This window comes from Heteronotia binoei, chromosome 4, assembly GCF_032191835.1.
Source record: "Heteronotia binoei isolate CCM8104 ecotype False Entrance Well chromosome 4, APGP_CSIRO_Hbin_v1, whole genome shotgun sequence".
NCBI lineage: Eukaryota > Metazoa > Chordata > Lepidosauria > Squamata > Gekkonidae > Heteronotia > Heteronotia binoei.
The window spans coordinates 69,036,650-69,054,396 of record NC_083226.1 but is presented as its reverse complement, the minus strand read 5'-3'; the positions used below and the strand labels follow the sequence as shown (position 1 = coordinate 69,054,396).

The window sequence follows — 17,747 nt, the reverse complement described above, 5'->3', positions numbered from 1 at the left end:
CAAACATACCTGAATCCTATATATCTGGACTCTGAAGGATGACTGATGTTCAGATGTACTGTACTGGACTTTCAATGCTGGTAAAAAGCTTCTTCTCAGAGGGATTTCATTTGGCTGGAGTATTTTCATGTTACTACCAGTAGGAGTCAAACAGACCTGACATATTAAAAAGAAAGGTCCTCATCTTAATGCTGAAAAATATTTCAAATAAAACACAGGGAACAATTCAGCCAAATACAAACACCACAAAGTCCCTTTGATTTCAATAGGAGACATTTAAGCTTGTACTTAACTTTCCACTTGAAATCAATTTGTCTTAAGACTGTGTAAATTTAGCCAGCTCATACCCACAGCTTTAAAAAGCTTCATTGTTAAGAATATCAGCTTATTGTGCAACCAGTGATTTAAATGATTATATAGTAAATAATCAATTTTACAAAAACTTGCAAGCATAAACTGATAACTACACGCTGCACCTTTTTTGTATTGCCACATACACCCAGACAACACAATCACAGGATCTAACAGCATTAACTATGCCATCTCAGGCTCATTCACTTGTTCATCTTCCAACATTATATATGCCATTAAATGCCAACAATGCCCTTCAGTTCTCTACACAGGGTGAACAGGAAATACTCTCCACCAAAGGATAAATGGATGCAAATCTGACATCAGAAATCACAAAACTGAAAAACCTATAAGAGAACATTTTAACCTTCCAGAACATTCAGTGGGTGACCTCAAAGCTGCTATTTTGCTGCAAAGGAACTTCAAGAACAGAATGGCGAGAGAAATTGCTGAATTACAACTTATTATGAAACTTGGAACCAACACTCCCAAGACTGAACAGAGATATTGGTTTTTTATCTCATTACTTATACTAAACCCACTTGTACCAAGTACAGCTATAAAAAGGTAAAGGTAGTCCCATGTGCAAGCACCAGTCATTTCGGACTCTGGGGTGACTCTGCGGTATAGCTATATTTCCATAGTATTCCAATGTATTTCTCTTTTAGAATAGTGTATCAGAATAATGCTTTTTTGTATTGACATACTCAAATAAGAGATACTGGCTGTTTATCTTGTTACATATACTAACCCATCTTCCACTATATTTTAATGTATTCTTTTTTTTCTAATGGCAAATTAGAATGATGTTTATATGTGTGTTACATGTTTGGATTGGGCCTCTGAGAGACCGGTGCCCTCATTTTGACCTGGGGCTAGAATTGCAACGGACTCTTATTTATTGCACTTCTCACCTGGTGACATGGACCTCAATCTGCTATTCTGACTTATACTGCCTTCTTCTTGTTGCAGTCCAGTCAACACAAACAATCACCAGACCTCAACTTGTGATTCTTTTAATCTGCTAAAAACATTTCTGTGATTTTACATACTAATTCACTGCCCACTTTCTCTGTATTTAGGACTACTTGCCATTCCACCTGACTGTCTGATGAAGAGTGCTTCTAGTGCATGAAAGCTTACGTTCTGAATAAAACTTTGTTGGTCTGAAAGGTGAAACTTGACTCCTGCTTTGTTCTATAGCATGGCTTGTCTTTTTCCTACCCAGAGAGTGGAACAGCCAAGGTTACAATGGAAGAAGAAATGCAGATTTATACCCCGCCCTTCTCTCTGAATCAGAGACTCAGAGCAGTTTATAATCTCCTTTATCTTCTCCCCCCACAACAGACACCCTGTGAGGTGGGTGGGGCTGAGAGAGCAGCTGCCCCTTCAAGGACAACCTCTGCAAAAGCTATGGCTAACCCAAGGCCACTCCAGCAGGTGCAAGTGGAGAAGTGGGGAATCAAACCCGGTTCTCCCAGATAAGAGTCCACGCACTTAACCACTATACCAAACTGGCTTACTTCTTATCATTAACTGGCTTGGGCTGTAATCATTTGTTGTGGTACAAGGAAGAAGAGATAGCAGAGAACAGGGATGAGTGCAAGAAAAAGACAGATGATAGTAAAAACATTATCTGCAGTTCTCCAGTAAAAGAGATTAACCTGTAAAATTAAGGCATATGTTACAATTTAATTTTGAAAAATGCTTTCTTGGACTTACCGGAACATTATTATCCAGCTCTATTATTTTATTTTCTGTTGGTGAGTGGCCACAGTAGTCATTAAATTCTTTCTCCAGCTTGTCTGTCTGCTTCACACTCAGAGGCTTCCATCTTGACTTTTTCTTGGGTTTTGTCTCCCAAATTACATCAGAACTTGCAAACAAAAATAAAGAATTAATAGAATAGAATCCTAGAGGAAACTTCATTTTATTGTGTTTACCAAATTACAATAAATTCTGTTCAATGGTTCTCAGAATGAACATGTCAAACTAGTACGTTTCTGCTATCCTTGAGGTACATTTTCACTTTTAAAGTTAATATTTTGCTATCAACTGAAAGGTTTTTACATTCTCAAAGTACAAGTCTCTAACCTCCATTAAGGTTTTTTGGAAGGACAGAATACTATTGGACAATATTCATTCTACTAAGATTAATGGCTTAGCTCATAGATATGCCTGCTTTCAATTGAGGCTTTAGTATTTTATTTAGATTACCACCACCAATATATCTAATTCTTAACCCAGCCAAATCTGACGATCTCTCAGTTCTTTTGAGGGATGGCTTATTAGATGACATGCTACCACCCAACTTCCATGACTCACACAAGCCTGGCTGTTTTGCTACCATTCAACAGCAACCACCTTGTAAAAGCCAGTGTGATACAACAGTTAAAATTTCAGACAAGGATCTTGAATTGCCATTCTATCATAGAAAGTCATTAGGTTACCATGGGCCAGTTCTACATTCTCAGCCTAATTTTTTTCACACAAAGGCATGGATTGGCCATTAGATAGACAGGTTGCTTACCTGTAACTGTAGATCTTCGAGTTGTCATCTGTGCATTCACACTCATGGGATAGAGCGCCTGCGCCAATCCCCGAATCGGTACCTAAAAAGCCCGGGATTTTCTCACGCTCGGCACCAACGGGCATGCGCAGGCATCCCAGTGCACATGCTCGCCGGCGCCAGCACGAGGATCCCGCCAGTTCCTTCCTGACGGCAGGAAGCCCCTACTGGAGGGAGACCATCAGCAGTGGGGAAAGAGGGTGGGTAGTGTGAATGCACAGATGACCACTCGAAGATCTACAGTTACAGGTAAGCAACCTGTCTATCTTCTTCGTGGTCTCTGTGCTTCACACTCATGGGAGATTAGCAAGCAAGACATACCTGGAGGCGGGAAGACGGTCAACCAGAAGAAGCAGATTGCAGCACCGCAGCTCCCAGACGAGTCCTCTGTTGAGCATGCACGTCCAGCACATAGCGCTTCATAAAGGCATGCGGAGAGGACCAGGTGGCAGCCTTGCAAACATCCGTCAGGGAAACGCCTTTCAGGAATGCCACCAACGTCGCCATCGCTCTTGTAGAGTGTTCACGAATAGGCCCAGGTAATGGCTTCTTAGCCAACAAATAACACAGTTTAATAGTCTCAGTGAGCCATTTCGAAAGCCGCTGAGACGAGATCCTGGAACTTAACTTAGGAGCAGCATAAGAAACAAAAAGCTGCTGGTCGTTACGAAAACTCTTGGAACGACTTAAATAAAACAATAAAGCACGCTTCACATATAGAGCATACAACCTACGTTCCTCATTCGAGAAAGGAGTAAGATGAAAAATGGGCAACCAAACTTCTAAGTTGAGGTGGAACTGAGAGACCACCTTGGGGAGAAAAGAAATATCAGGAGCTAACGACACTCCACCCTCCTGAAAAACTAGATATGGGTAGTCACAACGCATAGCTGTGAGCTCCCCTGCACGGTGTGCTGATGTGATGGCTACCAAAAAAGCAGTCTTCCAAGATAGAATCTGTAACGAACATGTGCCCAACGGCTCAAAAGGATGTCGAGTCAGCCTGTCCAACACTAAAGTCAAATCCCACAACTGTGGGGGTGATCTCGATAGAGGATGAAGCCTAAGCAAACCCTTCAAAAACCTTAGAATGAGGGTGTGCAAAAACAGAGTGCCCCTCAACTGGTTCATGGAACGCAGATATTGCTGCCAAATAAACCTTGATGGAAGAAAAAACAAGGCCAGCATCCACCAGAGATAACAAAAACTCAAAAATTACCGACAATCCCACCCTTTGGGGGGAGACTGAGGGATCAACTAGGAACTGCAGAAACCTCCGCCACTTCCTATCATAGGAAGAGCGAGTAGAAAGTTTCCTGTGTTCAAGAAAACATGTTGGACTCTGCTAGAGAACCCACAGGGTCGATGAACCACGCTGTCAGCTTCAGGTGGGGCACGTTGTGATGGAGAACATAACCATCCTGACCTGACAGAAAATCCGGTTCTGCCAGAAACTGGTAGAAGACCCCCCTCGCCAGTTGGAGAAGGATTGGGAACCAGTTCTGGCAAGGCCATCAGGGAGTCACCAGGATACAGCATGGCCTCTCTCTCGTAATCTTGTTGACCACCCTCGTCAGTAGTGGCAGAGGTGGGAACATATAAAGGAACCAACCTTCCCACGGGAACAGCAGACCATCTCCCAACGACTCTGGATCTGAGCCACCTCTGGAGCAAAACAGAGGACACTTCCGGTTTTTGACTGTGGCAAAGACATCCACCTGGGGATACCCCCAGAGCTGAAACACGGGTTGGAGGAAGTGCCACTGTAACTCCCACTCGTGTGGGGAAGCTGCACCCCTGCTGAGGGAGTCTGCTTGCAGGTTGAGCAACCCTGGAAGATGCGCTAGCTTCACAAAGATGTCGTGCTCCAGGCACTCCAGCCACAGATCCAGCGCAGCGCACATAACCATCGAGAGACTGTCCCTCCCTGCCTGTTGTAACACAGGGCAGTGGTATTGTTCGTTAGCAGAGCAACAATCTTCCCCGCCACCATGGGGCGGAAAGACCGAAGAGCAAAATGAAGTGCCAGTAGTTCCAAGTAATTTATGTGGCAGTGAGTCAATTTCAAAGGCCAAGGATCCCCCACACACAGATTGTCCATGTGGGCCCCCCAACCCCACGACGACGCATCTGTTGTGATAGTCACAGTTGGTGCATTAGATGGAAGGGAGCTCCCTGACAAATGTTGCCCTTTGACTTCCACCACTGCAGTGCTTGCAGTGGCACAGGTGGAATTACAAACCTCTTTCGAGGTGAGTCCCGCAATGGGCAAAACTGACGAAGAAACCAAAACTGTAGGCCTCTCATTCTCAGCTTCGCAAAGAGCAGCACGCTTGTAGTCACCGCCATCAGCCCCAGCATCCGCTGCAGCTGTTGCGCCGTACCCCGCTTTTGACTCTGCAGAAGTTTGACAAGGTTGATAATGTCCATCGCTCTCTCCTGAGGCAGAAATGTGCGATGCAGGTTCGTATCCAGCAAAGCCCCTATGAACTGAACTGTCCTTGATGGAGTAAGGTGTGATTTCTCCAAATTGACCTGCAGACCAAAGGTGTCGAGAAGACGAAGAGTGACGGCAATGTGGGATGACAAACTCTCTTTTGACTACGCCACAAGGAGCCAGTCGTCGATGTATGGAAAGAAGACTATCCCTTGAAGCCGGAGGTGGGCAGCCACAATGCTCATCATCTTCGTGAACACTCGAGGTGCAGTAGACAGGCCGAACGGAAGGGCTTTGAACTGGAAGTGCTGAGAACCTACTGCAAACCGAAGGAAACGTCTGAACGCAGGATGGATGCTGACGTGGAAGTATGCATCCTTGAGGTCCAGCGTTCCATCCAATCCCCTTGGTTGATGAGGGGCAAAATTGTTTGCAGAGTGGACATTCTGAACTTCTGGTACAAAATGAATCTGTTCAATTCCGAAGATCCTTGATTGGTCTTAAACCCCCATCCCGCTTGGAAACCAGGAAGTAACGAGAGTAGAAACCTCCCCTCCTGGCCTCCGTCGAGACCCTCTCTATGGCGTGTTTCTGTAAGAGGTTGCTCACCTCCGCCAGCAGAGATGGGGAAGGGGGAGTGGTAATTACCACGGATTGGTTCGGAATCTGAGCAAAGTCTATTTTGTAGCCTTCTGCTATGATGGAAAGCGCCCATCTGTCCATAGCGATGGACTCCCAGGCCGACAGGAATGGGCGGAGGTAGATAGACGAAGTGGAAGAGGGGACAGTGACACGTGTTGCCAGAAAGTCAAAGTCCCTTCTTTTGAGGGCGAGTGCCCTTGGACTTGCCGGTGGTCTGTGAAACATAACGGTTTCTGTTGTTCCCCCTGTATGGAGACCTACTTTCAGCTTGAGCAGAGTGACGTCTCCACTGCTGTTCCGGGGAGAACTTTTGGTACGGCTTCTTTGCCCAAGGCTTGTGCCATTGTTTCTGTTTCGCAGCTCTGAAAGATGCCGGTACGCCCAGGTTCCTGGAAGTTTTTATACTTTTGTCCATTTCCTGGAGTGCATTGTCGGTGGTGGAGCTGAAGAGGCCTTCGCCCTTGAAGGGCACATCCTCGACGAAGGCTCTGGTGTCCTGCTGGAGAGCCGTGGATCTGAGCCAGGAGTGGCGGCGGAGGCAGACGGCAGAAGTGATGGTCCTTGCCGAGACGTCGACCATGTGCTTTGCTATGGCCAGTTGTTGTTTGGCTACAGCACAGCCTTCCTTCTGCAACTTCTTTGCAGCCGACCTCTTCTCCTCACTCAGGGAAGACAGAAGTGGGGTTAGTTGTTCCCATACTGAGTATTCGTTTCTAGCCATGCACACAGCATAGTTAGATACCTTTACTCCAAATGCCCCAGCAGAATAGAACTTCCTCCCGACGTTATCCAACTTCTTCCCTTCCTTGTCTGGGGGAGAGGAGTGCGTTTTGCGGGCCTAGGATGAGGAGGAAACAACCACCAAATTTGGCTTCGGGTGTGTGAAGAGGAACTCAGCCCCGGACTCTTGGACACGGTACATATGGTCCAACCTCATTGATGACACTGGCGTAGAAGCAGGCTTCGCCCAGGCCTCCTTCACCGCCTGTAGGATGACCGTCACCGGCAGGGCAACCGCTGTAGGCATATCCCATTGCATAATGTCGAACATGTTATCGTCTACAACGGGTTGCGGCTGTGACACAGGAAGCGAGAGGGAGAGTGCCATCCTCTTCACCAGGTCCCCATATGACTTCAGATCCTCCGACAGTGAGATGGGAAGATCTTCAGCTGTATGAGACACCGGGGAAGGTTCCAAGGCCTGGTCTGGATCATCAGTACCGAACTCGGAGTCCGACGATGAAGACTCTCTGTACAGAGATTGTTCTGAGAGCACTGGAGTAGACTTTCTGATGGGCGACCAGATCGACCCCGACGACCGAGGTTGGACTTCCTCCACGTCTGTTAGGCGGGACAGCGATGAATGCCGAAGGATGCTGTCTAGAATGTTGAGACAGCCTGGACATGTGGGATGCCTCGGATTGTTGGTCCCAGTCACCGAACTCGCGAGGAGGGTACCATTGGTATGGTGGGTAAGGATAAGGGTAAGGAGGCCACTGGCGCTGCTCCCATGATGGAAGCGGTGGGAAGTGACAAACTATTGAAGTTGGCTCCAGCTCTCTCCGGCCTCTTGCCTGATCCATCGGTGCTGAAGGCTCCATTGGCGCCGACACCTCTACCTCCAAGACCGAGTCAGTCTCACTGTGACGCCTGGACCCTGAAGAGTGGGAGCGCTGAGTCAGGTCGATCTCGTTCTCCGATGCTGATAGGTGCAGCTGCGAAGCACTGCCTCTCTACACCGAAGGGCTACGATGCGGGGATGCCAAGATCTTCCTCGGTGCAGCTGCTGATGTCGAAGCATCATACAAAGGCGAAGGGGTGCGGGATGGTTTCTTCTTCCGCTTCACCTTCGATTTCACCTTCTTCGGTGCGGATGATCGGGTCCCCGAATCATCACAATGCCTCTTAGCTGGGGTATCCACTGACCCTTCAGAAGGCTGTTTCGTGGAACGCCTGCGCTCGACCAGCATCTTGGTCCTGATCGGCGAAGTCTCAGCTGATGTGACCGTTGGGGCCGCGGCCTCACCCATCGGTACAGACGGGCCCAATTCCATCTTTTGAGGACGAAGTGCCAATTCGATCAAAGCTGCTGAAAGCCTTGCCGCTTGATTCTTGCGAGTTTGTTTTGAGAAGCTCCGACAGTGAGCGTAAGAATCGACTCGATGTCCCTCGCCCAAACTGCGGAGACAGAGGGAATGGCCGTCGGCGGGGGGGGGGGGGGGCAATCTTCTTCCCACAGGAGCAGCACCTCTTTAAAAAAACCCAACATCTTTCCATAGACGCCCAGGAAAAAACCCCGCCCAGGAAAGTTTCTGAGGGGGGAAAACCGAGCCTCGAAGGGCAAGTCCAACAAACTCTTTTTTTAAAAAACAACACAAACCAACTATCTAACAACTAACTAACTACACTAAGGAAAATAACAAACGGACTATATACAAAGGCAAAAAAGCAATCCAAGATTACTTTACTGACTGGGGACACGAAAGGAGAACCTCTCAGCACAGCGGTCAGAAAGGAACTGGCGGGATCCTCGTGCTGGCGCCAGCGAGAATGCGCACCTGGACGCCTGCGCATGCCCATTGGTGCTGAGCGCGAAAAAATCCCGCGTTTTTTAGGTACCAATTCGGGGATCGGCGCAGGTGCTCTATCCCATGAGTGTGAAGCACAGAGGCCACGAAGAAGATCACCAAAATTACTCCAGTGTTCTGATGGCTCCCCCCACCCCCAACCTGGGCCATGCTAGTTGCGTGACGGAAGGTGTAATGATTTGAATTTATATATGTGTGTTTGTTTAACTGTTGGTAATCTGCAGTAGAGAAAAGGGGGTGAAAGATGGGGAATGAGTGAGTGAAGTGATTGGTTGGTGACTAAGAGAGTGTGGGCAGAGCTAAGAAGTATGTGTGGAGAGAGAGAGACAGAGAAGTCAGTCAGCAGTTAACTTTCAGCAGAATGACAGCAGTTAACAGTCAGTTGTGGTCAGTCAGCAATCTACATAGTCTGAGAAGCAGTCTTCTGATTAAAATCCTATACTAGTGCTGTGAAAGGCATTAAGATTCTAAAGAAGAAAATTAGAATACTTTAGAGGACATATCAGGGGCTTGATAGAGAGCCAAAACCTAATATTGTCAAAACATTATAGCACTGTGAGTGACAGAACCTGTCAGAAAGTTGAGTGGCTGCCGGAGGCAGAGCCCTGGCCAAGCCAGCCAGAGCAGTGCTCCAGTGTGTTCCAGAGCAAAAGAAGTCCTATGTGTGTGTGGATGGATGGACGGATGGACAGATAGACAGACAGATAATGTCCTGGGCATTTTCCAGCTCTCCCATTGGCTGTGGTATGTACCACATCAGCCATTGGCCTGTGAACCACCAGTTAAGACAACTTGCATGCCATTGGCTGGTTCCACTCCTCTCCCCTGCCCACTGTGGGTCCCAGGACAGCTGAGAATTGGGTCACTGGGGAAACTGCTAGACAGTAGCTGTTGCTAAGCAATCAAGTTTGCTTCTGTTGGTAAAATGCAACCAACGTCAGTTCTCTCACTAAAAGGTGGGGGGATGAGACCCATTCTAGGCTTCTTTTGGCCTTTGAGGAACAATTCATTGGGCCCAGTCCTCACTAGAGTTGCCATTTCCAGGTTGGTGGGAAATTCCTGGAGATTTTGTGGTGGAGTTTGAGGGGAGAAGTTTGGAGAGGGGAGAGGCCTCTGCTGAATATAATGCCATAGAGCAAGGATGTCAAATTCATTTGTTATGAGGGCTGGATCTGACATAAATGAGACCTTGTTAGGCCAGACCATGTTGGGCTGGGCTTGTTCCTATTTAAGATTACGTAGCAGAGATATAAACTTTATAAAGAACACAGATAAACACAATTAAAGAATTTTTTAAAAAACTTAAACATGCTTGAAATATTAGCACTCATTGGTATTAAAGGTGCTTTTTTATATTTCTCCCATGGGATCCAGGGAACTGAGCAAAGGAAGCTCTGGCTCTTTCCTTCCTTCCCCAGGGGACCAGGAGGAGGCTCAGCCAACAGAAGGAAGAGAGGCTTGACTCAGTACCTCTGCTGTGCAATTGAGGTTGTCTGGCAAAGCAAGCTCTGTCCAAGGGAGGAGCCTAAGCCAATGGAAAAAATAGAGGTTTTGCTCTGTAACTCCTGTGCAATTCAGCAAGCCTGGCACAGCAAGCTGTGAAGCAGAAGGGAGCAAGAGTGAGGGAGAAGGAAGCAGATGACAGCCAGTTGCTTGGGGGCCTGATTTGGCCACCGGGTCGCATGTTCAATACCCCTGCCATACAGTCCACCCTCCAAAGCAGTTATTTTCTTCAGGATGGGGAGAGAGATCTGTCATCTGAAATTCAGTTGTAATACCAGATCTTTGGGTTCTACCAAGAGGTTGGCCACCCTACGCCTGGCTGCTTGCTATACCTGCTGGGAAGGAGAAAGGGTTCCCAACTCTAGGGTGGGAAATTCCTGGAGATTTAAGGACTGAAGCCTGGAGAGGGTGGGGTTTGAGGAGGGGTGAGACCTCAGACAGGTACAATGCCATATACTCCACCCTCCAAACTAGTCATTTCCACCTAGGTAACCACTGCTGCCAATTTCCATGTGAGGCCTGGAGATCACTCAGAATTACAACTGCTCTCCAGAAGGCAGAGATCAGGTCCCCTGGAGAAAATGTCTGCTTTGCAGGGTGGACTCTGTGTCATTATACCCTGCTGAGGTCGCTTCCCTCCTGCTTTGGTCTATGCTGTGATTTCAGACCATTCACAGACTTTCAGCCCAATCTACCTCACTTACTGTGCAGATCAAAAGGGGGAGAGGAGAATGATGTGAGCTGCTTTGGTCCACACTATGGAGCAAGACTGTACTTTTCCTAGGTAGAGGCTGAAGGGAGGGGGAAGGAGATGGAAAACTTAGGTGGGTGGGAAGACCCCAAGGTTAGAGGAAAGGAATGCCTTCACTTGGGTGAGTGGGTGGAAAGACCACAAGGGTGTGTGTGTGGGGGTACTTGCCCATCTAGAGCCCGTTGTATTTTCCACTACAACAGGCCTTATTCCTAATTAATAATAAATTTTATTTATATCCTGTCCTCCCCGCCGAAGCAGGCTCTTGATACCATTTTGAAACCAATATGCTTATTGTACAAATAAAGTTTTATTTTATTTTATATTAACCTGGTGTCCTATGATTTTAAAATATAAGATCCTTAATATCACACAGTCCAGTGAAGAAGTCTTAGAACTTGGACACAATTCAGTCGGGACCATTAAATAAAGTGTTTGGAATTAAATTCCTGGTGGCAGCATTACATACATTAAGAGGGAAATTATGAGAGAGGGAAGTCATGATAGAAGGGCTGAGCCCAACTTGCCCAAGCCTCATGTAAGGCAAAGAAAGAAATACCAACCCAGCCAATTGTTTAGGAAAGCGTCTCTTCTTCCGTCCCTCTCCCCTATGGGAGGGCAAGGAACTGTCAGGCTGTCTGCCACTTCCTCTCTCAAATCCTTCTTTGGGGAACAGGGACAGAGGGACTGGGGGAGTGTTTCTTTTCAAGGATTTTTCACTCTGTTTGCTTCCATTCACAGGGTTGCTCTGAGGGTAAACTGGAGGACAGGGAAATGATGTAAACTGCTTTGGGAGGAGGAAAAATACAGTGTGGGGAAGAGGATACAGGGGAAATAAAATGCCCTCTACAAGTCCTTTCAGGCTCCCTGCTGTGCAGTCAGGCATGCAGGGGTGGCGCTGGAGTTTTTGCTGCCTCAAGCTGCCCCCATGTCTGCGCCCCCCATGGGGTTCGGAGTGAGGTCGCGTCACCTCTTTCACTTGCCCAGGTCCCGCGCAGATGAAAGGGGCAGTAGAACTGTTCTGCCTTGCTCCAAGGGTGCCTCCCCTTGCAGGGGAGGCAGCTGGGAGCAAGGCTGTGCTGCCTCTTTCGTCCACCTGGATCCTGGGTGGGTGAAAGGGGCAGAAGGGCTGTTCTGCCGCACTCCAAGGCTGCCTCCCCTGCAAGAGTGCTGAGCTTAGCTGGGAAGTAGAGCTTGGAGAGCACACACTGGTGCTCCGTCCCACCACTCTCAGCTTCCCGTGTCTGTGACCCGGGAAGTTGAGAGTGGTGTAACACAATTTAGCCTACCCTAGGAGCACCCCACAAATGGACCAGATTTTTTTCCCAGGGAAAGACTGCCAATGGGAGAAGAATGAAAGCTGAAGACAGGGGTACAGATAATGATATATTTACTGGTGGATCGGAAGGACAGAAGGAAGCAGGAAAAAACTATGGGAACTTTCAAGGAAGGGAAAGAGAAAACAGTGTGTGTGTGTGGGGGGGGGGGTGTAACAAGGTGCCCCCACATATCTTTGTGAGTCCTCATCATGTAAACATTGTATTAACAAAATAAGAAATACATAAATAAATAAATAGAACTTTCAGGACGATCCGACCATAGTTGATACTTTTAAGTCATGTTCATGACATTTCAATGAGAAAATTCAGCTCATACATGAAATTTCACCATGAAAAGAATAGGACTTTAAAATATTTAATTTTGACATGTACTCATTGTGTGAATGCTTCCAAGCAGATGATTTCAGGAAATAAACCTCTCTCCTGAGCAGAATTTTCTTTAAAACGTAACAGAATACTTAAGTAGCTAAACTTAAAATGTTAGATTAATACTTTCAATATCTAAGCATGGCATATCTCACTAATACAATAAGAAACTTTGCTGACAGTGGAGCCTCTTGAATTGGCAGGATCTGGACTGCACTGGTGGAATTTGCTGCTATGAGCTGAATGCTAGGATATATCTCATTATATATTTATCATATCAGTCCTACCTTGTGATTCCAATGTAAGCTACTTCTTGCTTTGAATAATTATTTACTAAAGAAATTCCAACATCTTGTAATGAAACAATTATTTCTTGTTCTGCCAATTCAACTTTTTCACTTTCATATGTAAGTTTGAAAACCTTTTCATCTTCAGTGAATAGGATAATACGCTGCAAGCCTTCAAAAAATGAAACCAAATAAATTTCTTTGCTTCCAACTTGGATAGGTGTCATCAAGTCCTATAACAGACATAAAGCAAACATTCATTTTCAGGCCATCCATTTCAAATCCTAAACGTACTTACAGCCTGACATTTATATTAAAGCAAGTTCTATGATAACAAAACATTTACAAATAAGTATAGGTAGAATTACTAGAGCCCCGTGGTGCAGAGTGGTAAAGCTGCAGTACTGCAGTCTGAGCTCTCGCCTCACGACCTGAGTTCAATCCCAGTGGAAGCTGGGTTCAGGTAGCCGGCTCGCGGTTGACTCAGCCTTCCAAAGTCAGTAAAATGAGTGCTGGGGAGAAAGTGTAGATGACTGGGGAAGGCAATGGCAAACCACCCTGTAAAAAGTCTGCTGTGAAAACGTTGTGAAAGCAACGTCACCCTAGGCAGATTTGGCTACATTTTTAATCTCTGTGTTACTTTTATTTTATTAGTGGGCATTTATGCCCTTGCAACTTGTTGCATGTTATCTGTCTTCAGTCTCTGAAAATTCAGTGGGATATGCATTATTTTAAATAAATAAATGAATATCTTGTTTGGACTGTGGAAATCACCAGAGTTGTTGCATGAAGCCTAAGCAAGCAGTGTAGGCACTTCTATTGTATTTGTTAATACCTGTAAATGTTTCAAAAAACAGCTCTATGCAAATAGCTAGTTCTGGTATGTTTCATTCCCTGTGCCATCTCTACACTCCCTCTGTCTGCTGCATACTCTCCAACATTTCTGATGAAAACACCCTTGTAAACTCTTATTCACAAACCATGGTGTGTCAATGAAATATGAGCAGGGAGGGGAAATAGTTGTGGAAATGTCTTGCCAGCTGCACACCATCTCAGCAGTATCTCTTTCTCCTTACCCTACTGCTCATGTTTGTTGTGGTCTTGAGGGGCAATGGACAGCAGAATTGTTGTTGGCTTCCTTCCTATTTAATCTCTATATTAATGACCTTGCAGGGGCCTTAGCAGCAGCGAATTCCCATGCCCCTGATCAATCCAGCAGTCAGATCCCATCGTTACTTTATGGAGATTATGTTCTCCTCCTAGACAGATCATTGGTGGATCTACATAGAGTGCTAGAAGCATTTATGAACTACTGCACTGGAGAGGGCTTGGTAGTATATCTTTTTGAGATCTTGTCAGTCCAAGCAACTCTCCTAGAAGTTGAATACTCATACAACCGAGCACGTGTCTCAGTTTTATTATCTAGGTATTATTTTTCAAGGATCTCTCTCATGGAAAATTAAAAAATTATTTGCTATGCTTTCAGTGGCCAGCTCCTTGGTGACTGTTTTTTCTCTGCTGTTAATCTGTGAAGCAATTTTAAATTTAGGACTAAAATACTGTCTCAGCTTTTATATATTGCAACAGTTTGGATTAATTACTGGAGCTGATAGTACTATTGCTAGACCTTTAAAAGATTTTCTTTGGAAAATTCACAGAATTCATCATTGTATTGGTTTGGGATCAGTGAAATGCCAAGTTTGTAAACTGGCTTTTAACTTTTACTAGAAGATCTTTTTTTCCCTGGATATTAGTACTTTTTTTTCTTTTTATGGTCAGATTGTTATGTTTCACATTGACAGTCTAATTTTGAATCCCAACTTTATTTGTAGGGCTGTCCCTTTCATTCCTCCTGTCCATTGGCCCATAGGCTGCTACACTATCCTTAGACAGAGTACTGGAGGCATTAGTTGGCTCTTGGCAGGGCTTATACAGTATGTTCTATGCTGCTTTTCTTTTGGCTAGGCTAAGTGTTTCTGCCTCTGCTATTTTGGCGGGCAGATTTCAAGGTCTGGGTCCTTGGCTCACAGACTATGGCCGCTGACTGGATCAACCACTGGATTCAAACCTGAGTAGTAATATCTATCTTCCCTTCTAGACTAAGTTGATGGCTCTACTGACTCATGTCCCTTTAATTCTAACTACATCACCATAATGTGATACATTATGGGTTGTCTTCACAGAAAACTCATATGGTTTCATTAATTCAAGAATTCAGCAGTCCAGCTGCTAACTCGAATCAGTTGCTATATCTATATTACTCTAATATTAAAAAAGCTATATCAATTACTTAATTCAAGATGCCAATGTTTATATTCAAAGTGCTTTGTTGGCTGCATACGCAAACCCATTCTTGAAGGAACTCATACATTAGTTTTGCTTGGCTCAGCAATTTTTCATTTGCTGCAAATTGCAGATACCACTACTGACTACCCAAGATCATTTTCTGCTGCTGCAACTACCCACTGAGATTGGCTTTTGGAATTAGTCCAGGCTCTGTCAGAGTGGTAAAGCAGCGGTACTGTAGTACTGCGGTCTGAACTCTCTGCTCACGACCTGAGTTCGAGTCCGGCGGAAGCTGGATTCAGGTAGCCAGCCCAAGTTTGACTCTGCCTTCCATCCTTCCGAGGTTGGTAAAATGAGTACTCAGCTTGCTGGGGGGGAAGTGTAAAAGATTGGGGAAGGCAATGGCAAACCATCCTGTAAAAAGTCTGCCATGAAATGTTGTGACAACGTCACCCCAGAGTCAGAAACAACTAGTGCTTGCACAGGAGACCTTTCCTTTCCTTCCTAGTATTTTGGAAGGTCAGTAGTCGTTTTATATGAGTTTATTTATTTATTTATTTTCGCATTTATATCCCGCCCTCCCTGCCGAAGCAGGCTCAGGGCAGCTAACAACATCATATGTCAACAGTAAAAACAATCACAAGTCCATTAAGAGTTAAAACAGGTTACAATTTAAAATTATTAGCGCATTTTTAAAACAGTTTGGTGCTAACATCATGCCATTCTTCAGTGGTGTTGGGCATCTACACATTTTGGTTGTGTACTTCTGTTGAGGATCTCTGAGGTCTTAGAACACAACTGTCTATTAATGCTGCATTTTGCTGGTAAATTTTGCTCAATTATTTATTTTATTATTTATTTATTTTTGCGGATTTATACTCCGCCCTTTCCCAAAATGGGCTCAGGGCAGATTACAACACAATAAAACAGTTAAAATTACACAATAAAACAGTTAAAAATCAAGCAGTTAAAACCATTAAATCAAAATGAAATAAGGCGGTGTCGGTGGTATAAACATCATTCACAGATTGAGACACAGGATGCAGTCAACGCAGGGAGGCCAATTAGATGGTATGAGGATGCCCGCCTGCCTCAGCCAAACGCCTGGCAGAACAGCTCCGTTTTACAGGCCCTCCAGAATGGTAATATATCCAGCAGGGCCCGAATCTCCCTGGGGAGCTGATTCCACCCGGTTGGGGCCAGAGCCGAAAAGGCCCTGGCCCTGGTTGAGGCAAGCCGGACATCCTTTGGGCCAGGGATAGTCAGAAGATGTTGGTTGGCTGATTGTAGTGGCCTCCAGGGCTCATATGGGGAGAGACGGTCCCATAGGCATGTAGGTCCCAGGTCGCATAAGGCTTTAAAAGTCAATACTAGAACCCTGAAACAGATCGGTATTCAACTGGTAGCCAGTGCAGACTGCGCAGCAATGGCCAACTGCCTGCCCATACAGGCAGTTCAGTGAGCTATCGTGCTGCTGCATTCTGCACCTGCTGGATACTGAAATGTATACTGAAAATTTTATTTTGTTGTTGTTCTACTGTAAGCTGCCCTGTGATTCATGGAAAAGTGAGATACAAATCTTTTAATATGTAAATAAAATAAAGTCTCTCTGAGCCATTACTGCCTCTATTATATAACGCTAAATATTTTACTGTTTCCTACATTGATTTACTCTGTAACAGCTTGTCCTAGACTGATACAGGAGGGTATTTGTTCTTTTGATTAGATTTACCTGTCATCCAATATGTTATCAATAATTTAATATAGTCTTCAATAACTGTAGTAAATGAAATGTCACACTGTGCACTGCATGCAACCTCAGAGATTTAATTTCTAGGAATCATGGAGAAGGAACTGAACCCTGAAGAATGATTGACAAATTTTAATAAGGCATTGTAAAAGTAAAAAATATGGACAGTAGGTCTGGTACTAGAAAATTTGGACTGTTCTTAGTGATAATTTCCTTAGTTGGAAATGTAGTTTGCCAGCTGCCATAAATATGGAAGCAATCACACCATGCATGAGAGCAGTATGGAACATACAAACATGAAGATCCCCATGTTTTTTTATATAGTGACAAACCACAGTATGCTGTTCTATCTGAACTATACCATTGGCAATGAATGGGCTCTATAACAAGTAAACACTGTTGTTCCCTTTAACTAGTTCAAAATCTTGACTGCTTACTGCTTACTAGTATACTGATTCTAACAGTACTTTTGAGTTTGTTAATCAGTTAAGTACCATATCAGATTATTTTGGTAAAGAATAACACACAGAAATGATCCTATTTTATTAAAAATATCATACATACATCTTTCTGAGTTACTTCCCCACTTCCTTTTCCACACTTCCATTTTAATTTTCTAGAGCCTACTGGGTGAGCCCATGTGTATAACACTGCTTTATTTGGTGCTAGAGAATCTTCCATTACAGAGAGAGAACTGTAAACAAAAATTAGGATAAAAGTTAGCAAATAGATATGCTTTATTTTTCATCTCTATGACATCATGTCTGGGACTGCCTTCTCTTGCTATGTCTCTTTGCTCTACTGGTCAAAACTTCCTGGTGATCCCTGGCCCTAAAAAGGTTCAGCTGTCCCTGACCTGATGGAATTCTGTCAGAAG

The 17,747-nt window shown here is 45.0% G+C and overlaps 1 protein-coding gene across 2 annotated transcripts in view; it reads right to left on the bottom strand.

Annotated features, from left to right (window-relative positions):
* VPS13A (vacuolar protein sorting 13 homolog A) overlaps window positions 1–17,747 on the bottom strand; it is a 313,415-nt gene that overhangs the window by 49,269 nt on the left and 246,399 nt on the right. For both annotated transcript variants that reach the window (XM_060237484.1, XM_060237485.1), the window contains exons 53-56: window positions 17,435–17,564; window positions 12,835–13,067; window positions 2,074–2,227; window positions 10–156 (exon numbers count right to left, since the gene is read on the bottom strand). In XM_060237484.1, coding sequence (XP_060093467.1) covers window positions 10–156; window positions 2,074–2,227; window positions 12,835–13,067; window positions 17,435–17,564 — 664 coding nt within the window. The remainder of the gene's footprint in view (window positions 1–9; window positions 157–2,073; window positions 2,228–12,834; window positions 13,068–17,434; window positions 17,565–17,747) is intronic.